The sequence below is a fragment of the Amblyomma mixtum genome, chromosome 4 (genome assembly GCF_055824585.1).
Source record: "Amblyomma mixtum isolate Tamu chromosome 4, ASM5582458v1, whole genome shotgun sequence".
NCBI classification, from domain to species: Eukaryota; Metazoa; Arthropoda; class Arachnida; order Ixodida; family Ixodidae; genus Amblyomma; species Amblyomma mixtum.
The window spans coordinates 151361659-151387704 of record NC_143015.1 but is presented as its reverse complement, the minus strand read 5'-3'; the positions used below and the strand labels follow the sequence as shown (position 1 = coordinate 151387704).

General features: G+C 44.2%; 1 protein-coding gene across 1 annotated transcript in view; it reads left to right on the top strand.

Moving 5' to 3' along the window:
- DNAlig1 (DNA ligase 1) overlaps window positions 1–25594 on the top strand; it is a 48775-nt gene extending 23181 nt beyond the window's left edge. The window contains exons 11-18 of the mRNA XM_089588333.1: window positions 1211–1412; window positions 7063–7269; window positions 9845–10061; window positions 10892–10974; window positions 16025–16177; window positions 21042–21239; window positions 24385–24477; window positions 25460–25594. Coding sequence (XP_089444459.1) covers window positions 1211–1412; window positions 7063–7269; window positions 9845–10061; window positions 10892–10974; window positions 16025–16177; window positions 21042–21239; window positions 24385–24477; window positions 25460–25546 — 1240 coding nt within the window. The 3' untranslated portion in view covers window positions 25547–25594. The remainder of the gene's footprint in view (window positions 1–1210; window positions 1413–7062; window positions 7270–9844; window positions 10062–10891; window positions 10975–16024; window positions 16178–21041; window positions 21240–24384; window positions 24478–25459) is intronic.
- The last annotated feature ends 452 nt before the right edge of the window (window positions 25595–26046 follow it).

Here is a 26046-nt window from a genome sequence, read left to right as displayed (position 1 = left end):
AAGCCTCCACGGAGCTGGCTGAAAGGAACTTCACGCGTTGGTCGACTCCGCCCATCGTACGAGGCAGAATTTAAAAAAAAGGGCGGGAGCCGGACGTTAATTCGATTTCATTAGGGAAATCGGCCATACAGGGCAATTAGTTGCAGTTTCTAAGAATGCTCGGAACGTGTAGATTGAGTTCCCGTGGCAAAAAGACAAGTTCAGAATCCTCCTCAGTGTCCCTTTAAGCATTTCGGTCTTGAAAAGCCATGCAGTCTAGGAGCGTGCCAGTTAAGGGGAGGAGCGGGTCCTGCACGAATGTTTTTTTTTTGTTTTTATGGTGCAGTTTCAATTAATCTTGTACCATTGAATTCAGAAAGAACTAAACAATGGAGCTGTGCTGTTTTTTTATGACTGAGTCGAACATTCAAAATTTTGTGAATATTGTCACCTAAGTATATTTCGTAACTGTGGCGCTTTGACAAAATTGAGCACTTTTATATGAAGATATACCTTAATAACAATACACATAAATAGCATAGCGCCACATGACAAGTCTTTGGCTGCGAACCCAGCTCAATCGGAATGATGAAATACTCAGCAAAAGTGTCGTAATGACCCATAAGAATTCACCAGGGTGGAAATTTGGGCAAGTCGGTATTGATCCATAACATAAGAGTAGCGCAAAACCAGGACGACGGACACAAGCTACTTTTGCTCAGGTTCCGTTCACTTGGTTGGGTTTGGTTTTCTTCGTCAGTCGGAAGTTAGCGCCTGTGTTGTTGGTGTGTGTTCTCTCCCCTTGTGTCCGTCGTCCTGGTTTTGCACTACTCTTATGTTATGACCCATAAGAAATTGCCTAGTTAGGCTTCCATTATTTTTCATAATGTGGGAACTAATGTAGTTGTACCGAAATTGTTTTATTGAAAACAGGAGAAAGAAATACATATATGCACAGAATTTCATTACAATATCTCTAAAAAAACTTTCAATTTAAGACCTGCTAACTTCTTAGGCCTTTTAGGTATGCAACATCATTAGAGTGTCGTTTAACCTGTTTGTTTGGCACAGTCTAAAAATTTTTAAAACCTGAAGCCATGGGCTTCTAACGGCTTTAACTCTGCGTGGCTACAAGCCAGAACTTGATGAGCATAAATTCAGATGCTCGACGCTTTCGTTCTGTGAAAGACGAAGTCATCAGAAAGAGTGGCCGTGCTGTGGGGTTGTGCAGTGAGTGCCCCGACTATGGGCGGCTGATAAAGGCCCTAATGGAGGAAGGCGTGGACTCCCTGCCCGAGCACTGCCGCCTCACCCCCGGCATCCCCCTCAAGCCGATGTTGGCCCACCCGACCAAGGCCATCTCGGAGGTGCTCAACCGCTTCGAGGGGTCGGCCTTCACCTGCGAGTTCAAGTACGACGGTGAACGGGCACAGGTGAGTGACCTGAACAACGGCCACGTTCTAGCTTTTTGAGTGCTAGTCAAGAGTTTGACATCAAGGCTAGAAATTTTAAGGGGGGGGACGAGGGTTTTGAAACTAACTTTTTTATTTATGGCTAGAATGTCATGAACTTTTGCACGCAGATGCGTTTTTCTCTTCTGATTGCAAATGTGTAATCGTAATTGAGCTGGTGGTCTTAAATCTTACAAAGTATAGAATGTAATTAGGTAATTTCTTACGCAGATTTAATGAACTTTCTCATTGCATTTTGTTGTGTTTATTTACATGAATTAGTAGCCAGAGAGTTGCCATACCCGGTGACATTCTTCGATTTTCTCTGAAGACATGTCATCCTGATATACTGTGTCCAGTGTAAAAGGTTGCTGTATTCGACACTGCAGCTCGTTAAGCTAATTTTAAATTGCTATGTATACGTGGCCTAAACAATTGAAGTAAGAACGTCATCGGGTATGGAAATTTGCTGGCCGTCAATTCATGTAATTAAAAGCAACAAAATGTATTGAGAAAGTTCATTAAAGCTGCATAAGAAATTACCTAATTACTCTATAGAATTTAAGATAACTTTTATCTAGGACCAGCAGCTTAATTATGACTACATTTTTGGAGTAAGAAGAGAAAAACACATCTGTGTGTAAAATTTCATAAGATTCTAGCCATAAATAAAAAGGTCAGTTTTAAGACCCTCATCCCCTCTTAAACAGCACACAGGCATGACTGACCTCGCCGCGTTCCAAGCGAGTAAAGCTGTTGTTGCCAGTTGGGAATTATCAACTGAACAGTTGGGAATTAATGTAATGAATTTGAGCAGAAGGTGTTGCTGGCCAAGTTGGTTTGACATTCTGTGTCTCATCCTTCCTTCGTCCCTCGTCTGCCAGCGCTACAGTGTTCAGTAATGAATTTAGAAAATTTTTTAATATAAACAGTTGCGAAAGTTGCAACGAATTAAACAGTTGGGAACTGAAGGTTGTGAAATGAATAATAGTGAAAGCTTTGAGAAGTTAAATATTGTTACAGATTAAGTACAAACGAAAATTAGTAGGGAAATGGGAGTGTCAGCAAAATGGATTGGCTTTTGTAGTTTTTCAGTGGTGTGTAAGAATTTGTAAGTGTGAGCGCGTCATTAGTGGCAGGAAGTTTGGCGTTAACGGAAAAAAACCGGCTTAAATGTGATTTTGTGCCCTTCCATTGAATCTACAGGTGATTATCATGTTCTTTCGAGTGATTTTCAGTTACTGGATCTTGCTATCAGGGATATCTGGGCTATCTGGGCTGAGAGGCAGGCTTTTCATGTTTTCAGCATTGTTGTCACTAGGTGAGAATGTCGCAGATGATTGAATCTGGACACTCGGGAAGGTTTCATGCAATATTCGTTGGAAGGACAGGAGAAAATTTGCTATCTTGAACTCTGCACGGTGCACAAGACAAGGAAGAGGACGCAAAGCATGGATTATTTTACCTGCTTTGTTTTACTTAGCTTAGTTGTTTTGATGAACAGTTTATTTAGTTGTTTTGATGAATAGTTTATTTCATTTAAGCATTCTGGTGAGAAAAGCATCTGATGCTCTGTTTTCTGTCGCTTCATCAACTTTGTTGAGGCCAGAGTTAGTACTTGAGGACAGTCAAGGTGAGGAAGAGTTGTTTAACAAAAAGTAGTGCGTTTGCTATTTCTACATATCAAAGCTAAGCGGGGGGCTTAGTGAAGTGTGGTGCAGGGTAGGAGACGCCTGTGGGCGAATTTGACCCATCCAGAGCTCCTAAAAATGCGAGTAAGTCTCGACGCACGAGCATTTTTGCCTTTTGCTCCCATCAGAAAGATGCTCTTGAATTTGGGCTGCAGATCTTGGGGCTCAGCAACCTAACATAACAGCCACTGAGCGGCACTCAGCAGACACTGGGGCTTCTTGGCCTTCCAGTGTTGTCTCAGGCTGCAAAATTTGCCTTGAAGGTGCGTTTTTGGCCTCAGAAGACATTGTGTACTCTTTATGTTCCTATTGGGGTGCATAATTTACCGTAAAAACCCGCCTATAATACGAGGTTTTTTTCCCATAATTAGCGTCCTAAATTTCCGCCTCGTACTATTTGTGGATCCGAACAAAAATTTTCAAAGTTTCTCGAAGTTTTGGTTTCGTTTTTGCGGCGTGGCTACGGCTTGGCTTCATTACTCTCGACAAACGACGTCACGACGTCGTTTCTTTGTTGATCCGTTGGGTGCGCCGGGGGGTCGCGGTGTGCCGTGCGCCTGTTGACAACGCACGTGCTCGCATGTAAGGCACGCTTCGTGAAGTGGATATTGTTCTAGGGAGCACAATGTCACGGTCTCGAAAACAGTACTCTGCTACTTTCAAGCGATTTTAGCTGCGGAGAACATCGGCAACGGTGCGGCCAGGAGGCAGTTTGGTGTCGTCGAAGGAAGCATTCATGGATGGCCACAACAGAAAGAAGCCCTTTTCGCGTGCAGCAGAACGCGACGAAGCTTTCGCGGCCGCTTGATGGTTGTGTAAACAAACCGTTCAAGGACGCAGTCAGGCGGTGCTACGCAGAGTGGATGCGCTCAGGTGAGCCTGCAGTGACGCCAACCGGGCGGCTGAAGCGGGCTTAAGAAGTGCGGCATCTCGAACGCCCTCGATGGCACGGAAGATGAGTACATTTGGGATGATTTGTCGGACAAAGAAATGTCCGAAGAAAGCGCTACTGAAGAAGAAAGTAATTGAAGTGAAGTGCGGGATGCGATTTGAATAAATGTCTTCTATGAGCTTGTGTTACTCGTATTATACGCGGGTGAAACTTTTTTTCCCCATTTCGCGTCTCTAAAACTTAGCCTCGTATTATATTCGGGTTCGTATTATACGTGGGTTTTTACGGTACCTCTTGAGGTGAACTTCAACCTGGAATAGTGTGTTGTTTCCATGGTTCATGAACCCTACCACAAAAGGAACAAGGGAGTGAGTGTGACAGAATAACACTAGCCTACACTGTGCATACTTTGCCTTTTATGTGTGGTGCATTGGAAGTCATCAGCTGATTAGATTTCTTTGTTTGTCTAGTTTACTGTCAATGTAAAAAGCAGTGCAAGAAGACACAAGGATTAGAGAAGAATGGCACACAGTGTCATGCTGGAAGCAAAATTTGAGCAGAAAAACGGTTCATTAAAGGTCCCGAAGAACTAGAAACGTTGCTTGTGAGAGTAAGAGCTCGGGCTACTTGGTCACTCATGAAAAAACAGCGGGAGAAGGGCAAGAACAAGAGGAAGATGATGTGCAACACCGCACATGGTGTTTCTTTTCTTTGATCATGAACCACAAGTGTACGTTGGGACATGTCCTTAAATATAAACAAAACTGTTCACGTCACCTTCACAAGAAAACGTGCTAATCATCCGTATAGGTATAGAATTAGTGATTTTACTCTAAACATAAGCAAGTCATTTAAATATCTAGGCGTCTTTTTTACATCGGACTTACGATGGAATAAGCACATTATATTGCGAATAAGGCAGCATCACGTTTGGGTTTTCTACGGCGGAATTTTAGCCATTTACCTAGTAACTTAAAAACACAGCTGTATTTCAGTCATGTACGCTCCATACTTGAATATGGATGTGTTTGCTGGGACCCACACACATGTGAGTGTGTAGGAAAATTAGAGAAAATTCAGAATAGGGCAGTTAGATTTGTTCTTGGTAATTTTAATCGGCAAGATAGTATGACGGAAAGCAAACGAAAACTTAACTGGCAAGAGTTGAAGGACCGTAGAAGGTACATCAGATTGAAATTTTTCCACGAGATTTATTATTCAAAAACTGGCATAAACCGCAAACAATATATCCAGGCACCTCATTATATATCAAAGCGACTGGACCACTGCTTGAAGGTCAGGGAATTTTCTTGCAAGGGTGACGTCTTGCGTTATTCTTTTTTTGTTAGAACTGTTCGGGACTGGAACAGTTTGCCATCGAGCATTGTATGTATTACATCTAATGAAGCATTTTTCCATGCACTGCAATACAGTAAACTCTCAGTTGTATGAACGCCGGTTTATCGAACATTTCAGAATAGCGAACTTTTTAAAAATCCCCGGCAGTTTTCTTATAGATTCTATGTACAAATGTTTCACTTAAACGAATTTCGGAATAGTGAATATTTCAGTTTAACGAACTCGCTCAGAGGACCCAGGATTATTTTTCCGATCAGTTCGACGAAGTTTTGCGCCCTGCACTGCAGGCGCAACCGATGCCCGCCTTTATCGAACCGCCACTCCTGCGGCAGTGTAACGTCGCTGGCGGTACAGCGCCCATGGGGCAAAGCGGCGGTGCGGAAGAAAAACGGCAGCGAGGCATGGTCTCAGAGATGAGCGGCACAAGCGGGCACGTAATCTTGGCGGCCTTGAACAAAATAACATTTGCTGGCGTTTACAGCATGTACCTATAAAAGCAACCAAAAGGCATGGACGACCAGGAATATGTTCAGCGAATAACTCGTGAGCCTGAACGAAGAAATGAGGAAGGCAAAGAGAAAAATTCTTCTGATAGTGGACAATTGTTCAGCCCACCTTATTGATGTTGATTTGAGCAATGTTCGTGTCGAATACCTCCCGCCCTACTGCACGGCTGTGCTTCACCTGCTCGACCTGGGAATCATTCAAAACTTGAAGGTGGAGCACCGACGGCGGCTGGTTTAGCGAATTTTGATCAATCTCAGGATTGGCAGCAATACCCCCATCAACATCAAGCAGGCGGCCGTGATGGTGACAGGCTCTTGGTGGTCAGTACCTCCGGCTGCCATTAGAAACTGCTGGCAGAAATCTGGCCTTTCCCCCCGGGCAGTGAATGTGAGCCTGAGGAACAGCATGACGAGATGATAGACTCCGCGATGTGGACAGAGATCTGTCATCAGCTTGAGGTCGATAACAATACTTCGTTTGAAGACTACGCACAGTGTGACAGTGCACTGATTACCTGTGCTGGACAGACGGATCTGGAGATTGTTTCCATTGTTTGTCCTGAAGAAGAAGAGTGCGATGAAGAGGAGGCAACTGCAGAGCCAGTTTCAAGCCCTATAACTCTAGCTGAGGTTATAGGGTGCATTGGAAAGTTCAGAGATTTTGTGTCTCAACAGCAAGCTGTGCCAAAAGAAGTGTACAAAAACATTGGCTCTTTGGACAGTTTTGTTACTTCCTGTGCTTTAAAAGTACAAGTGCACAAGAAGATTACTGATTTTTTTCAAAGTGAGAAAGGCAGCATTATAACTGCTATGCACCTTGTATATGTTGATAAGTATGAATTCCATTTCACACTTTTGACACTATGGATGCCATGTCTTATGCTCCATGAATTGCACTTCAAACTTTTGACTCTGTATGCCATGTCTTGTGTTGGTCTAGTGAATATTCGTTTAGTGAACTTTCAGTTTAGTGAACTAATTCTTTGGTCCCTTGAAGTTCACTCAAGTGAGAGTTCACTGTAATTGTTTTATACCTATAATGAAGTCTGTACCCCCTGCTGTAATGCCCTGCGGGGCGATGCAGGTAACTAATAAATAAAATTCATGACAATTTATTGTTGTTCAGCACATTTGGCAGCCTACTGTATGCAAACACTATAGTTCCACGCTGTCTCCTCCTCCAGATCCACCTGCTGGAAGACGGCAGCGTGCGCATCTACAGCCGCAACCAGGAGGACAACACGGGCAAGTACCCCGAGGTGGTGTCTCGCATCCGGGCGGCCATCGCGGAGGGCACCAAGACCTGCATCCTGGACAGCGAGGCGGTCGCCTGGGACCGCCCCACCCAGACCATCATGCCCTTCCAGACACTGAGCACCCGCAAGCGCAAGGTGCGCCTCTCCCGCAGTGGCTCCTTCCTGGCTTTCCTGGGGTCCTCCTGTGTCCTTAAGGGGGGACACTGGTCTTGAAAAGAAAATTTTATTAATTTAGTCATAGCTATGAAATTTTCAGGGCACATGTATTTTTGTGCGCTGATTCTAGGTATGTCATTTAATTTCATGTAAAACAATTCCTTGAGCACTTATGCACTTTTTATGCAAGTATTTTGCGGAGAGTTTTGAAGAAAATTTGCTGCAGGAAACTCACTGAAGTGTATGCCATTGGGTTCTCTTGACACCAAGGAATACAATAAGGGTAAAGTTACCATCCTGGCTCTCACAGAACTTGAGTTATAGGGTACTGAAGCTGCCACTTCACACACAGGAATACGCATTTTCCTTCTCATTTCTCAAGCGACAACTTCAAAACTCTATAACCTGAGTTCTATGATAGGCAGGAAGACAATTTCACCCTTATTGCATTCCTTGGTGTCAAGAGAACCCAATGGCATACATTTCAGCGAGTTTCCCGCAGCAAATTTTCTTCAAAACTCTCCGCAAAATACTTGCATAAATAGTGCATAAGTGCTCAAGGAATTGTTTTACATGAAATTAAGACATATCTAGAATCAGCGCACAAAAATACATGTGCCCTGAAAATTTCATAACTGTGACTTCATTAATAAATATTTTTTTTTCAAGACCATTAAGGGCCGTTGAGGACAAACTGATGCTGGCCTCTACCAATGGAGTACCGTATTTACTCGCGTAATAGGCACACTCGCATAATAGGCGCACCCCTAGTTAGGGCACGAAAAATCAGATTTTTTTATTTCCGTGCATAATAGGCGCACCCCGAACTTGGCACTGTGATCAATACTGTATTTACACGATTGCAAGCCGACGCCTTGCCACCCCCCGCTTCCCAATCTTTATTTTAACAAAGTTTTTGCTGAACTGACTACTAGTTCCTACTAGTGCTGCTGCCGTCGCAGCTGCTGCGGACCCACAGCACGTACAACGACATCGCGTAGAACAGCCGCACACAGTTTTCAGGGATGCTCACTTTAAACGTCTGTTTGGAAAGCTTCATCTCCAGCCGGAAACGTTCCCGACTTAGGCCCGCGAAAACCTCGGCGCTTGGAGTCGCGTACGAAAATTTAGGGACGCCGCAGTCGCAACTGCCGCACTTCTCGGCCACGTCGTATTTTCCGACCTGCCGCACGCTTGGCGCGTTCGAGAGCAAACTCCCAGCCATATAGCTGTTAAGGTGCTTGCCCGTCGAGCTAAAAACAGCAACGCTCCGAGGCAAAGCCATAAACCACGATAACTATCGCGCTACCGCAAATCCCGGCACTTGACAGCAACAACAAAAAAAAAACACGAGCTGGAGATGCTGATGGCGATATAGATAGCGAAAGTTCGCGGCGGAGGAAAACGATGATGATGATGAGCTAGGCCTTGGGCGGCGTCTGGAAGCTCCTGTGCGCGTGTGTGGCCTCTGCGATCAAGCGCCCGTTGCGCGCAGCCGGAGCCGATCGCGGAGGCCTCGGCGCGTGCATTCCGAAAGTTTCGGTGCGGCCCTTACACGGACCTTTTTTTTTTTTTAACATTTTCTTCGCGAAAACGGGGTGCGGCCCGTACACGAGTGCGTTTACGCGGTGTGTTCAATTTTGCGAGTCGAAAAATTTCCGGAAATTTTACCCCGTGTAATAGGCGCATCCCGAACTTTGAGCTGGATTTTCTGGAAAAAAAGTGCGCCTATTATGCGAGTAAATACGGTACTGTGTCTATTGCCAAAGACTCTGCTCTCACTGAAAACAGGTGTGGTGACGCAGTTTTTCTGGCCACAGATCCCAGAGGCTCACCTACAACGCTGTTCATTTGAAAACGGTGGTCATGGGGTGCTTTTCGGTGTAGACAAAAGTTCAAACCGAGTGGTGGAGGAAATTTTAAAATCCTCTTCTATCGGTAACAGATGTACCAGTCGCTGCTGGACAGACATTAAAATACCCCAAAATAGCCACAGAGTCGGTTTTTACTTGGAACGAAAATTCAGTGAAGTCGTCCTCAGTGCCCTTTTAAGGCTTTAGGGCAGCAGTTTTGTTGAGTGTTGTGAATTGTAATTTCTTGCTTGTGAAAAAAAGAAAGCACTTTTGTATAGTGGTAGCTATAGTCGACCAGCTACTGTTCGGTTGAACTTGTGCATTATCTGGGCATTACCACAGCACTCAATATCAGGACTTAGTTGTTTTGTTGATAATCGTGCAGGACTTAGTTGTTTTGTTGATAATCGTGCAGGACTTAGTTGTTTTGTTGATAATTGTGCAGGACTTAGTTGTTTTGTTGATAATCGTGCAGGACTTAGTTGTTTTGTTGATAATCGTGCAGGACTTAGTTGTTTTGTTGATAATCGTGCAGGACTTAGTTGTTTTGTTGATAATTTTGCAGACACACGTGTTCCTTTGAGTGGATAATCTCGGGCTGACGAGAGATTCCCCCTTCACATAATGTCCTGCTTGATTTCTGTGAGGGGGTGTCTCGAAGAAGTAAGTAACGCCATTGATCGATCACTCAACACATGCAGGAGACGACGGAGGAAGACGTGAAGGTCCAGGTCTGTGTGTTTGCCTTCGACCTCCTCTACCACAACGGGGAGTCCCTCGTGAGGGAGCCCCTGCGGAAGCGGAGGGAGCTGCTCCGCAAGACGCTCGTCGAGGTCTCCGGGGAAACGCAGCTGGCACGGTCGGCCGATCTGTCCACGGTCGAGGACATCCAGGACTTCCTCCAGGAGTCCATCAAAGGTGAGCAGAGTGATTTTTACAGCACAGTTGTCATAATAGTGGCTCGTTTGTGGGACGTGACCATGTGTAGCCTCTGTCCCCAGGAGTGCTAATCAAGTTGCTTGAATATGAATGGCAGCACGACTTGAAAAGGTGGTGTAATCGACATATAAATCTCAAGCTTCTCCTCATAATATGGGAGCAATGCGGAGAAGCAATGATGTCGCAGACAGAGAGCTTTCAAATTTTCGTTGCCTTTGCCCACAACTAGCCGTGCGTTGTCAGATGCCGCTAAACAATGCTCTATATGTGCCAGCACCATAGATGACTCATCAGGACCCCCCAATCCGGCGTTGTGCTCTGCAGAGAAGCCTGAACGCTGCTTCGGTTTTAATCGGCTATTGTGTCACCATTTCTAATCATAGCCCCAAAACACCGGATGCCTAACCTGCAACTCCACTCATTCGATGTCTTTAAGCTTGTTGAAGTCTAAAACTTTTAAGGGCCGCACTTTCTTCTTTCAATTTTGACATGTTTCAGCCCTTGCCGGAAAGCGATATTGTGTAGCTCCATTTTCAAGCTTTAGTCTACGGAACTACTCTGTTGCCCCTTATATCTGATGCTAAATCTAGCACCAACATGAGTGCATCTCTTACGTGGGTAAGTATTTTGTGCATTACCTCTCATCATGTGGCTTATCAGGAGCCCTGTTCTGTTTGTTTTCCAGTTCATTATTTTTTGCTGCTACTGCTGCAGCTTGTTGCCCTAGTGCTGCTCTGCTCTTAGCTTTGCACAAATAAATGTGCATTTGTACCACATGACATTAACGGCATGTTTTTGTGATTTTCCAGGCAGCTGCGAAGGTCTGATGGTCAAGTCCTTGGATGCCAGTGCTACGTACGAAATCGCCAAGCGGTCCCACAACTGGCTGAAGGTGCGTGACTCGTGGGCTTGGTAGCGGTCCCGGTCCTTGCGTTGCTTTCTTGGGGTGATGTCACTGATTTCAAAGCGATATTGTCCAGCAACAAGTGAAAGTCTGTGGGACTTCCGCAGAAGGTCTAGCATGGTTTAGAAACTATTAGGCAGTTAATTTGTATTGCTCTACTGTGGAAATCAATTTGGACGAAAAATTGTTCTGATCGGGTGAATTTAAAGGGACACTGAGGAGAAATTGAAGTTGACTTGCATCGACAGAATACCAGCTCCTGATTACAAAAACGCCACTCATACTGACAACAAAGCTCTTGTAACGTAGAAAAGAGCAAGAACCAAAATACAGGTATCGCCACCACAGGCCAAACTCGCAAGTACAAGCTTCATGACGTCATAAGACAAAACAGTGTTGCTAGAACCAATAGTTCTAGCAACTCTAGGACCCGAGAAGCCACAAATCCCTGAGACGCAGCCAATGCATGCGCAAATGTCCTTGACCTCGCCAGATGGCGCCACGTGCCCGGCAGCTACGCGCGCTCCTGAAGCATCGGGACCAATCAGCGCCTGTTTTCCGGCGGTAGGCGGGCTCCCGGTATTCCGCTAGCGGTAACAAGGTACACGGTATGCTAAAGGTGTCCATTTGCGAGAACTTCGTTGACGACTTCGAGAACGGGATCCATTGTAACGCTGGCAAAACACCGGTGCAAACGTAAACGAAGCGACGGCCGCAATAGCCGATAGATGCCTTCAACGTGCGGCCGGCGGTAGCTTTCTTTTTGGCTGCTGCTGGGCCGCACTGCTGGCCGCCAGAAATCACGGAGTCTGCGTTACGTCATGCGCACGTCATGTTTCACGTCACTTAGTCCTGTGTCGTCATAGGAGAATCCCAAGTTTGAATCAGAGCGGCGGGAACAACTTTTTCAACTTCGAATCCAAATTTCTTAGAAATAAATGCATCTTTCGCTGCCGGCCAAGTGGCAACAAAGCCATGAAATGCCGAACTATTGGATTTTGCTATGAAAAAAATATTAAGGGGGGACACTGGTCTTGAAAAAAAAATGTTTATTAATGAAGTCACAGTTATGAAATCTTCAGGGAATATGTATTTTTGTGTGCTGATTCTAAATATGTCATTTAATTTCATGTAAAACAATTCCTTGAGCACTTATGCACTTTTTATGCAAGTATTTTGCGGAGAGTTCTAAAGAAAATTTGCTGCGGGAGACTCGCTGAAATGTATGCCATTGGGTTCTCTTGACACCAAGGAATGCAATAAGGGTGAAATTGTCTTCCTGCCTATCATAGAACTTAAGTTATAGAGTTTTGAAGTTGTCGCTTCAGAAATGAGAAGGAAAGTGTGTATTCCTGTTTCTGAAGTGGCAGCTTCAGTACCCTATAACTCAAGTTCTATGATAGCCAGGATGATAATTTTACCCTTATTGTATTCCTTGGCGTCAAGAGAACCCAATGGCATACATTTCAGCAAGTTTCCTGCCACAAATTTTCTTCAGAACGCTCCGCAAAATACTTGCATAAAGAGTGCATAAGTGCTCAAGGAATTGTTTTACATGAAATTAAATGACATATCTAGAATCAGCGCACAAAAATACATGTGCCCTGAATATTTCATAACTACGACTAAATTAATAAAATTTTCTTTTCAAGACCAGTGTCCCCCCCTTAATAGAGCTCTCCTCAGTGTCCCTTTAAGATGGAACAAGTTTTGTTTTCGCAAGCTCTTTGTGCGACAGAGAAGCCAGCTTTGCTGAAAAGTAGCTTTAAGGACATAAGAAGGTAGAAGCAGGGAAAATAGTATTTTTAGCAAAATTAGCACTTTGATACTTGATTTCTTTTCTGGATTGAGCTGTATTGTGTTGCAGAAGCAGCTGTTTGTGCTGCTTTATACGTTTGTAAATGTACTTTGAAAGTCTGGCATTGAAGCTGTGTTTTAAGGATATGGGTTTGGGATTGTAGTGAAAAATGCATGCTATCTGATCATCACAAATGCTGAAGCAAAAAAACGGGAGGGAAAAAATCATTGCAAATGCACTTAAATAGGCTTATCAACAAACAGATAGTCGACTGGAATAATCTACCATCACACATCGCTTCTGAAAGGGATCTTAACACGTTTCACGACCTTCTAACCCAAATGTCTGTTTAGCTTTACTAATTGATTGTACCACTTGCTGCATTGAGCTGTTTTATTATTTTGTTTTGTTCCTGCGATTGTTATTGCCTCTAAAACGCTATCTGTTCTTTTTTCGTGTAAATTACAATGTATACTACAGGTTTTTGTCTGTTTCTTGTTTTGTTTTCTACATGTGCTTTTTGTATTTATGTTTTGCACCTTGGTGCTTGCTCATTCTTATTTTGCGTTGTGTGTCATTGCTCCCCCCTATGTAATACCCTCGATTGAGGGCCTTTAGTGGTTTATTGAATAAATAAATAAATAAATAAATGAAAGAGGTTAAAAACACTGTCCTTGGAAATGAGTTGGGGTGCGAACTTGTACCACTTACCAAGTGTAATAAATTAGTAATCTATAAAGACCAAGTCGTTCACTGCAAAGTTCATGGAGTAGCTTGTGTTACTCACATGAATGTAGCGTATTTGCACGATTCTAATGCGCCCCCGATTGTAACGTGCAGTAATATTTAAAGGTGCACTGAAGAGGATTCTGAACATGTCTTTTTGCCGCGGGAACTCGATCCACACGTTCCTGGCATTCTTAGAAACAGTGACTTATTGCCCTGTGTGGCCGATTTCCCCAATTAAGATGAATTAACGTCCGGCTCCCGCCTTTTTTTTTTAATTCTGCCTCGTACGGTGGGCGGAGTCGACCGATGCGGGGAGTGCCTTTCAGCCAGCTCCGTGGAGGCTTTGCTTTCGCTTCATTTTGTTTTTTAGGTTTCCATGAATAAATAGTGTCATTTGCAGATAATATAACCGCATAATAAGCCCTCAGAAATAAAAATACGCGCGGACTATTTGCTTCTACGGACTACTACGTATTACTCCGCCGATGGCAGAGCGGCAAGCTGCCACGGGACTGGCTGAAAGGCACTCCCTGCGTTGGTCGACTCCGCCCACCGTACGAGGCAGAATTAAAAAAATAAAGGCGGGAGCCGGACGTTAATTCGATTTAATTAGGGAAATCGGCCACACCGGGCAATAAGTCGCAGTTTCTAAGAATGCTCGGAACGTGTAGATTGAGTTCCCGCGGCAAAAAGACGAGTTCAGATTCCTCTTCAGTGCACCTTTAACGAGTCAAGCACCAGCATTGTGCACAAACCAAGGCTGGCTCCAGGCCTCTTCCGCCAAACCGAATCGATCCTATCGACCATAAGGTCGGTGTCAGCCACCCTTTCGGTTGCACGCGGACGACGACATTGTCTGGAAACGTAACGTCTACTGGCACAGTTTTTCTTTTGAATATCAAATACGGACTGAATTTGTGTCCGTCTGCCGTGCAGCACAGCATCGCCGTCACCTTGCTTTTTCTCGTTGCCAGACGTCAGTATACGCACCTGCTTGGCAGCTGTTGACCCAACCGTATACCGTATTTACTCGCATAATAGGCGCACTCTTTATCCAGAAAATCAGGCTAAGTCGGGAACGTTTCCGGCTGGAGATGAAGCTTTCCGAACAGACGTTTAAAGTGAGCATCCCTGAAAACTATGTGCGGCTGTTCTACGTGATGTCGTTATACGTGCTGTGGGTCCGCAGCAGCTGCGATGGCAGCAGCACTAGTGAGGACTAGTAGTCAGTTCAGCAAAAACGGTTAAAATAAAGATTGGGGGGCGGGGGGCGGCGAGGCGTCAGCTTGAAATCGTGTAAATACAGTATTGATCACAGTGCAAAGTTCGGGGTGCGCCTATTATGGGCGGAAATAAAAAAATCTGATTTTTCGCGACCAAACTAGGGGTGCGCCTATTATGCGAGTAAATACGGTAATTTGACGGCATGTCAAAGAAAATGGGCGTCTGATCGGCGTTTCCGATCTGTTTGTTGAACCGCTGGAACGCTACCAACTTCTCTTCGTAGGCGTGCGGTAGTTTCTGACAGATGCTGGTTCTTCACCTCAGCGAGAACCCGTTCTGCTTCAAAAATTTCTGTATCCAGCTCCTGCTGGCTTTGAAGCGGTCCCTCGGTATGCTGTGCTCCCTCGCCTTGATCACATCCGAGGGCACGGGCAGTTGGTTGACTCGTAGGTCCTTGGTGTAATCCACAAGCGAATCTTCGAGCTCGGGAAAGCGGCCACGCTGTGGACCACTGAAGCCCTTCCGTGATGCCTTGCACTTAAAAATGCGGTCCCTTTGTCTCTGCCAATCGCGAACGCATGTCTCCGGGACACCTAATGCACGGGAGTTCCCCTCTTTTTCTGCTAACAGGACTAGTTTCCGCTTAAACGACGCCTTGTAATGAAAGCGTCGTTCCCTTCCATCTTGTCACTGTGCTGTGGGTGAATGCACGTATCCAACGCAGCTTCCGGGTACACCACCGAAACAGAAAGTTTGCGAAAAATGGTGATCGAAACGCTGGATCCGCCCATGGATAGATCCGGCTCAAAACGACTTGCTGATACCGATGGCAATGCGGCTGCTGGCTGTCATTCATTGAGCTGCTTCGTTTCGGTTTTTGAGATGGAGGTTTTTTGCGTTTTGAGTCCGTCCGATTGTAATGTGCACGTATTTTTTAACGCTTATTTTCGGAAAAAATGGTGCGCGTTAGAATCGTGCAAATGCGGTAAGTAGCGAGACTCTGGTCACAACCTTTTGAGTTATTGGGTTTTTGGGCACTACACCGAAAGCACCAATTGGGCAGGCAGGTGCAGGCTGGCATCTTATGATACCATCTGCAGTTAGGACACGGAAAAGTGCAATATATTGCCGGTGAATTCGGGGTATTGCCCAGAATTTGAAATGAACCAGTGTCAGAATGTTAGGGCTCTGCTCAGATTGCTTTTTTCTTTTAGCTTGTATGGAATCTAACTGATCATGTGCACCCTTCCTTCACCATGCATTTATTTTATGGTGTCGTGTGTCCAGTTGAAAAAGGACTACCTGGACGGTGTCGGCGACAGTGTAGATGCTGTGGTTCTCGGTGGATACCATGGCAAAGGGAAGCGCACCGGCACCTTTGGGTGCTTCCTTCTTGGCTGCTACGACCCGGAAAATGAGGAGTTCCAGACACTTTGCAAGGTACGGTGCATTGTAGTCGTGGACTTTGCTCTGTGCTCAAGACGGTGTACCGCTTTCAAAGCCAGCTGGATGGGTGTCTTGAACGCAGCTTTGGATGGAGACAAGAGCGTAGCTGGGTTGTTAAGTGTTGGTTAACTTATTACACCCATAATCCTTAAGCTTGGCAGTTTTGTCTATTTTCTCTTATTTCTGAAAATTATGCATCATAATTTAAAATTTCACCAGCGCTGCGACTAGGAACAAGAACAGAGAAGGAAGACAAGGACACCCATAATCTTACAAGGATTACACCCATAATCTGTCCCTTCATTACAGAGATTGTCATCTGAACAAACCCGGTGTGTCTAATGAAAAAGCATGCCTTCCACTGCTTAACAGGGCAAAGATTAAATTCAGACATCCAGATCAGCTGACTAGGGAGTTGTGTGAAGCCTATCACATTCACAAGAACAGCGACACGTGCGTTAGCACACCATCTGTACACTTACATGAGTGTGAAATCTTGTATCTAGATGCTTAACTTTCTTTTGCGTGCTTTTTGCGGGAAGCGCAGGCGCTTTGGGTTGTCAGTTGTGTGCATATAATCTGTGTTTTTTCGAATAAACTTTCAGTTGTTAGTAGCGCTTGTCCTTGTCTTCCTTCTCTGTTCTTGTTCCTAGTCGCAGCGCTGGTGAAATTTTGAAGATGTACCAACTAGCTCAAACCACCATTTTGCTCCGCGTCATAATTTGTAATGTGAGAAGCAGTGTATACTAGTGCACCCCCTATGTGTTGCTTGCTGCTCTTGTGGCTTCTTTCGATGTTTCCCAAGCAGAAGTTCCCCTGGTTTAAGTTCTTCTTCAGGTTACTAACAAGAAAGTGCCATACAGTTTTAATTACGCAATAAACAATCTTCCACTGCTACAGGTGAGCGAATACAAATATCTTGGAGTCACCATTACAAATCGTCTTTCATGGTCCAGCCACATTGATAACATTTGCTCGTCTGCTTCAAGAAACCTTGGCCTTCTAAGACACAAATTAAAACACGCTCCCTCTGAACTTAAACAACTTGCCTTCAACACACTAATTCGTCCGAAACTTGAGTATGCTTCTGTCGTATGGGATCCGCTCTTAAAAAAGGATATAAAGAAACTTGAAATGATCCAAAGAAAAGCCGTCCGTTTCATTTTTAACGCTTACCATGGCTCTATCTCGCCATCCGTTCTGATGTCTACGAAGAACATATCCACTCTAGAAAGAAGGAGAGCACTTGCAAGGCTTAAATTTCTGTACTCATTTTACTCTAGTCAATTTAATATTAATGCTGCTCCCTATATATCCCCCCGTTCTACACGACAGACACGCAATAGTCACAACCATAACCTTACCCCGTACTTTGCACGCACAAATATGTTCAAAAACTCATTTTTTTCCCCGAACAATCACAACATGGAACTCACTGCCAGTAAATGTCTTTTCGGCTCAGGATGCCGCTGCTTTTGAAAAGAGTATCCTATTGTATGTGTAAACTTAACAATATCATTGCCCTCTGTTTGGTTTTATTTTTTGTTTGTTGCCGGAACGCTGGATTTGCATAGTGTTTGATATTATTTTTGCTTTTTGAATGTTGCCCCCCCTGCTTGGTCTCTATGACTGCAGTATGTGTAAATAAAATAAATAAAGTGAATAAACTGGCATGCCTCAAGATGGAAACAGTCACCTCCCCTCTTGTTTCAGCTGGAGGCGATACTGCAAACTGGCATGATATGAAGTCTAACTGAAGCTTGGGCAGCATACGCAACGTATTCACCAGACTGCTTATAATGAATGCTGTGCTAGAATAATGTGTCTCGCACTAGACATTGGCACCAAAACACCGCCGCCAGACTAAAGACGTCATTGTGCAAATTGGGCTTACTGCTGTGTATACTTTTGTAAAGGCCGCACTTTTTTTCCGCTGCTTTGATGGGTTGCAACTCATACACAGGACGGGCATTTTTCCGTAAATTCTTTCCAACTACAGCGGAGCCCCGATTTCGCACCTCCCTTTGAACGTGGCAAAATGCATTTTTGTGATGAATTAGCACAGACTTCGGCGAATCCTTCAAATACAGTAGACTCCCTTTAAGACGAACTCCAAGGGACCATGAAGACTGTTCATCTTATCAGAAGTTCATCTAATTAGGAGTGCTTTTTAAAATGATGTTCGAGCATGCAGTGTGTGTCCAAATACTTCGTATATGTGAACAAAGCCATGAAATAGTCTTTTAGGAAAAAAGTAATTGCAACATAAGCATTTATTGCACTACTAGTGCAGTGCATCAGGCACTGTTGAGTGTTGCCCAGTCTGTTATTTTCTTTTGTGTCTGTTGAGAAAATCGTCTGCTTGCTACAAGCGTAGGCATATCACTTAACCTTCCAAGATATCCTTCAGTGCCCTCACAGGGGAGGAGCAGCGACAGTTCTGCTTTCACAGAATCGCCCTTTCAACGGAGACGTGGTTAGGTCTCTGTGCCTCCCCGCGTCGCATGGATCGTCGGCGGTGCAAAAAAGCTTTCAATTTTTTATCTTTTTTTTCTTTCCTTCCGCTGAAATACTGCTCGAATGGTCGAGTAAAGCTGCATGGCTTGGGCACGGCTGGTCGTGAAAGTTCATCTTAACCAATTAGCACGTGTGCAGTGTACATCTTAAGCAGATTTTTTTTGCATTGACTCTATGGGAAACCAAACAAATGACCACCACTGTTCATCTTAACCAAGGGTTCATCTTAAGCGAGTTCGTCTTAACGGGAGTCTACTGTACAGTGCATTGAAAGTGTGGATAATATGACGCGCGCCCGTTTACCAGTGCGAATTGACCCCGTAAGAAAGGTTACTGTGTCACTTTACTGGTGCCTGGCTGCCAGTAATGAGTAATGGTGCTTGGCCAACGGTTCAGAGTGGCACTCCATGAGTGTGATCTGCGGCCATTGGTGTCGGGTGTCCATCGCCTGGCCTGCTTTTCCACGCACTTTGTGACGGTATTGTGTGCGGCAAATGGCTAGAAGGGTTAGACCTCCGATGCGTTACTTTTCTACCCCAAGGGAAAGCACGTGCTAAATCCGCCCCCAATTTATTTAGGTCACGATGCTATCAGATACGTGGATAGATTCAAATCTCTTGGCATTCTGTTTACATCGACAATGACATGGGATGCCCATGTAGAAGCTATCTCTCTTACCCTTTCTCGATCTATTGGAATTGTCTATCGCCTTAAAAATGTTTTACCCTTGCAGGTCAGGATGAATCTGTATTACGCGTTTCTTTATTTGTCTTTAAGTTACTGTTTTCTTGTGTGGGGAAATACGACTGTGACGAATATTAACAAACTTTCTATTCTCCAAAAAAGAATGCTCGTGCCGTTGCCAATTTACCTTATGATTCACCAATCACGCCAATTTTCCGCGAGAACAAGATTGTGTCTGTGAGACACTTGTTTGATTACAGGTTTCCATGCTTTTATAAGCGAACAATATCCAAAGATGACACCTACTTTTCTAATCTTGTCACACTTACACCTCGCCACTCTTCTTATCACATTAGAAGCTGTGGCTCGTATGCAATCCCACAAGTCAGAACCAACTATGGTTTCATGATGCTCGGGTCTATCTTGCCTCGGTTTCTAAACACACCTTTGTCGAATGAACTTAGTACCATGTCACTGTCTTCTATTCGCAACCTGTATATCTAACAGCACTGCTAACTAAAGCTATATATTTTTTTTTTTTTCTGGAAAGCACCACGTTCGAAATGCTGTTTGTAATAGTATAAGAATGTAGTCTCTATTTGTACAGTAGCAACTGGTATTATCAATATGTGACATGTTCGTGTATATGTTGCCGTCATGCCGAGTTATTTTGTACCGAGTGTTGTTTCAATTTTTTACCCCTTAATGCTCATACGTCAGTCAATGTCTATGTACTTTTTTTTTTTTTTCGTGCATCATGTGCTGCTGCCAACATCCAGGGGCGGCGAGGCTTGTCAAGCAGTGGTGGAACACTGCTTTTTTCTCGCCGCCCTCAGTTTTTTTGTATTGCGTGAAAAACTGGAATAGAGAAATGAAATGATAAACTTGTAATAGATTCCAAGCACCACCTCGCTGCAGCTTCGGTGCGGGGCACACGAGGCCTAGCAGCACCAGGAAAATGGCGCACTGCTGTGGCACGTATTCCTCCAGCGCCCAAGCTTGGCAAGCAGTAGTTAGCAGTACTAATTACCGTGTGTCCGTAGTTCCAGGCGGAGTCCGACGCGCAAAATGATGTGTTCGTGGTTCGCACGGACTGCTTCGAGCAGTTATCACATTATTTTGGCTGAAATTTTTATCTTAATTTGCTTGCTTTGAAGTTGAAGTTTTGGCCCTTACTCGGGGGAGGCCCATACACAAGTGAATACGATAATATAGAGAGGCTGAATTTATTAGTCAGCTCTCAATAAGCCTGACTCAGAGAGGATTGAACATTTGTTCTAATTATGCACATTTTGAATTACAGTCAAATCCACTTATAACAATACTGAAGTGCCATGGAAATACCATTGTTATAACCAAGAATTGTTATAACAGGGTTGTGCCGAAAATACCATAGAACACTTCTAAAAGCTGACGGTGCCGCGACTGACCATTGTTATATCCGATATATTGTTATAACCGGTATTGTTATAAGTGGGTGTGACTGTACATGATTTTGATGGACCTTAAGCATCAGTTCAGATGAATTGAAAATTTGAATTGAGTTCAAATTCCCCTGCACCACTGTTCATGCTACTAGTTTATTTTGGCATCCAACTCATTAATACAGTTTGTTTAGTGATAATCAGTTCTTAATTGGCTGCGTGTGCTTCTCCAGATTGGCACGGGCTTCAGCGAGGAGCAGCTGGACCAGCACTCGGCCTTCTTCAAGGAGCACGTCATACCAGCACCCAAGTCATACTACCGGTTTGACTCCACCCTGGCACCGGACGCCTGGTTCGAGCCCTGCCAGGTGTGGGAGGTCAAGAGCGCTGACCTCTCAATCTCACCCGTCCACAAGGCAGCCCAAGGACTGGTGAGTCGTGTTGGAAGGCAGCCCTTCGTCTTTAGTGGGGCATCAGGGACAAATTCATGCTGGCCTGTTTTGATTGGTTGCATTGTTGTTATGACAATAACGGTTCACTGAAAACTGAGCTATTATAAACTAGAAAAAGTATTCGGCCCAATAGTGAAGTATTCGTTGTTCAATTCGGCCCAAATGTTTGATATTCGATGTCTTGAAGTAGAGTCGCCAGCCGAATTTTTGGACTCTGCAGGACTCAGATAATGATGCACATAATTGAACAGTCCGAAATATTGGCATTAAAAAGTGGCATTAAAAATCGCGAATTCGCTGCTCCCCATGTTCTGCTTGTAAGCAATATTATGTATCTGAGTCATGTTGTCATGCTTTCGTCACCTCGCGTTACAATTCCAGACTGTGCGACGTGGCCACTTAGTCACACCACGAATAAATGTGTGCACCACGCGAAGCAAGAACAGTCAGCTTGTATGGGCAACGATGCTTGCAAATACCTAGAGGTAACCGACGGGAAGACGCCAGCCGAAGCTTGCGCCTCCCCCTCCCCTCACCATGTATGCTTTTCCGCACCGCAGATGGTCTTCTTGGTAATAAATGCATCTTTTGCTGCCGGACAGCAGGAATTCAAAGTGCCGCCAGCGTCACTGACTTCGTGAAAACAGCTGCTAGGTGCTTCCAAAAAAATTTTATAAGTTGCATGCACAATTGTAGACTGTGTGCCACAATGGGAGAATAGACACAACGAAGACGACAACAGATGCGCTGTGTTGTGTCCTTGTCTCGAGCGCTACAGTTTTTTCATCATGAGCAACCAACTCGCCCAAACATCCACCCTGATCAAGTGCATAAATGATGACTGATTGAAAACTGCATGAAAAGAAAGGACAGGCTGCAGTCAGAGCCTTGAATCAAGCCTGTTTTTAACACTTAAACGGAAAGGGCCAACATAAGGAATACAGTCAAGCCCACTTATAACAATATTCAAGTGCCATGGAAATGCCATTGTTATATCCAATAATTTTTATAACAGGGTTGTGCCGAAAAAAAGAAAAGATGACAAACTTCCCCGCATTTATTGACAGTAAATACCCGGAGAGGTTTGATTGTTCTAATGCCTGTAAAAGCTCGTTAATTCGAACTTCAGGGAAATGGAACAATGTTCACCGTTCACCAATGACCAAAGCACCACCATCACTGCGCCACCGGGAGCTTCGCGCACCTTCACGTCACACGAATCAAGCAGTCTTCCCGGAAGTGATTCTTATGGGAAATTCAAGAAGCATGCAGAACCAAGGGTGCGGTGACAGCTGACAAGAGAAAAACCGCGCTGGCTGCATGCGCGCGCGCTGCACCGACTGATTGGGGGTACGCATGGCGTGCGTAGCCAATGCAGCAGCTCTCCTGGGGCGATGACGCCTGCCTCTTTTGCTTTCGTGGCGTTGCTGCGCCAGCTTAGTCCATTGGTCGGCCCCCCACGTGCGCGCTTTTGTGTTGTAAGCATGGTTTTGCTGGTGTGGTTTTAGCATTTCCTTCTTTCTTTTTCTGTAATGGTTGACACTCAAGTACCAGATTTAATTGTTATAACCAATAATGTGCCTTGACAGCATTGCTATAAGCAGTTTATTTTACTATAGAACACGTGGCAAAGCTGATGGTGCCATGACTGACCATTGTTATATCCAATATATTGTTATAACCAGTATTGTTATAAGTGGGCTTGACTGTAGTTCAGTGTTTCATCTGAGTTAGCTCGTCTGCACACAGTGGAGCTACATTGCAAAAGTGAAGATTTAACTGCTGTTACTGAAAGCACCTGGGTCTCATAAAAGACATGGCTCAGTTTTTATCGTGTCTTGTCACCTGTTTACAGGGGCTCCATTGTTTCTCGGTATCCTTGAACTCCTGAAGGGGGCGTGTGCACTCCAAATTGAAAACTACCGGTGAATGCTGAAAAAATATTGAATGATAGCAACAAACTGATTGCCACAATTTACCCGTTCTACTTGAGGTTTCACTGGAGTGCGTTATTAAAGGGTCAGTCTACTCACCGAGATGAGTGTATAAATAATGGCATATTCTGGTAGTTGGAACCCTATAACATCGATAACGAGGAAACTGCTCCCGGTTTAGGCAGGAATTTATATTTTATTTCGGCGTTAAAAGGCGCGTAAAAATGCATGGTGGCGACCCCAAACATTCATTTTGTTCAAGAAGGTGGTAGTCTTTTTTTGTAGAAGCATAAGTGAATATACTACGTACCATTTGTATGCCCCAATGTCAGAAAAACGCACGTTTTGTTCTAGTAAACTGTAGAAGGCGTACCGCTCGCTTTTTCTGTAAATCAGATGAATATTTACAGTTACACGTACGCAAAACGCAGGCACATTCCCTCTTTTAGTTCAGCGTATGCTAGCAGAGACGCAAAAATAAACTCAGCCTATAGTGGCGCCATCTAGTTGTCAGGACGGGAACTATTGCTGTAAACAAACCGACTCTCCACTTAAGCCTAGGAGCGACAGAATCGTCACTCTAATTATTAAAATAAAGCAAATATATCTCTTATATGTTTTCTTATAGGCGAGATGAGACGAAGCGAAAGACCGGCGCCCCATTTATGGCCAGTGAACACACTGAAAAAAGCAGCAAAAACAAGAATTCAGTCCGAAGCGAGAGGTCCGGATTCGACGGGCGCCGCCATGTTTCTCGCCGCGCGGTGGAAATCCAGATGGTTGCCAGATGAGACTACCATCTCATACAGATGTGTTCCCACATCAATAAATGCTATTTTAAAATGTTCTACCGCACTCCTTGGCACCACAGCTGGCTAAACGGTAATTTGAGTAAAGAGCTATCGGTTGCCGCAAAGAAAATATGGTCGATAAAATTCAGCAGACTGACCCTTTAACATTGTGGGTTTTTTGCGCAAAAGACACGACACAAAGAAACGAGGTAGACAGGACAAGCGCAGGACAGGACAGGACAGGACAGCGCTTGTCCTGTCTACCTCGTTTCTTTGTGTCGTGTCTTTTGCGCAAAAAACCCACAATGCTTAGGCACCAACTAGCCTGCAAAAGCATACTCGCAAGTTATGACCCTTTAACATGACGCATTCTGTTCTGTTTCTCTCACCTACATGTAGGTGGACCCAGAGAAAGGCATTTCCCTCCGGTTTCCCCGATTCATTCGGATACGGGATGACAAGAACCCAGAGGACGCCACCTCAGCCCAGCAGGTCAGATTCAGTTTTTTGTATTCCGAGTTAACTGTGCGCTTGAATTTTCTGAGTTGGCTATGTGTTTATGAAGGCGGAAGCCTTTTATGGCTCATGACTTGCCAGCATGTCTGTCCGTGCGTCCGCGGCATTTGTCAGTCATCAGTATGATAGTAAGAATGGTTAATGGTTACTTGAAAAGTCAGTAATAGTAGATAGTAGTCAGTAGTAGTAGTAAGTAGTAATAGGTTTGGTTTATGGGGTTTAACGTCCCAAAGCGACTCAGGCTGTGAGAGACGCCGTAGTGGTGGGCTCCGGAAATTTCGACCACCTGGGGTTCTTTAACGTGCACTGACATCGCACAGTATACGGGCCTCTAAGTAAGTAGTAATAGTAGTATAGTAGGAGATGTATGAACAGTAGTTAATTATAATTAGTTAATGTTAATTTGCAAATGATGATTAGTTAATGATACCGATAAACACGCAAATCCATTCAACACCATTCAACACGCTCTCGCATTCCACTCCTACAGGCGAAACTAAGAGTCATTAAGTAGTAATTAATCATTAATTAGTGACTAGTCATTACTTAGTAATCAGTCATTAATCACTTATTTGTCATTAATTAGGTGTGACATCATCCATTGGTGACGTGCACACGCTGTCGTGTTCCACTCCTACAGGTGAAGCTGAGTCATTAAGTAGTAATTAAGCATTAATTAGTGACTAGTCATTACTTAGTGACCAGTCATTAATCAGTAATTAGTCATTAATTGGATGTGACATCATCCAGTGGCAGTCAAAGTGGTAAGGAAAACGCTTTCGCCCTTATGCACTTTAGACAAGTCAGAGTGCCCCTTGAATTTTATTGTGTTGCTTGTTGCCTGTATTCGCTATGTTCTTGAATTAGCTCCGTTTTTTATAGTGTCTTCCTAATGTATGTTAGAAACAGATTTAATTTATGTCATATAAATTAACTCGAAATTTCCTTTTGTGTTTAGGTCGCAGACTTGTACAACAAGCAAGACCACATCAAGAACAAAAAGGCTGCTATCCAGGAAACTGCGAATGACGAAGATTTTTACTGAGCATTTCGGTTATATTTTTTATGTAAATAAACTGCATGTTTTATGTGTTTTTGTATATTTCTGAGCATTGTGATTATTGCTTCTCTCACTTTGGATACTCATTTTGGATGCCAGCTGTGGCTGCACTCATTTTATATGCATGCCAGACTTTTGCATTCCAGTGAAGTCTTCATACAGCCTTGCTCTGGATATTTTTCGCCATGGTTACCGAGACAAGCTTAATATACATTGCAGTTGACCAGACAAGGGAACGGAAAAGTGGGCCTCGTTATGACAATGACTGAAGCCGACAGTCACCGAAGCCAAGGAGCATAAGGGATTTTTTTTGTTTTTTTAATTTGTGATATTCATCATTGGAAGATTAAAAGGTTAATTATTTTTGAAGATGATTAGACAACAAGAAAAAACCACATGCCGCCGATGGGATCTGAACCCACGACTTCTGAAATTCGCGTGCGGTGTTCTACTAACTTGGCTACGGCAATGTGTGTAGTTTAACC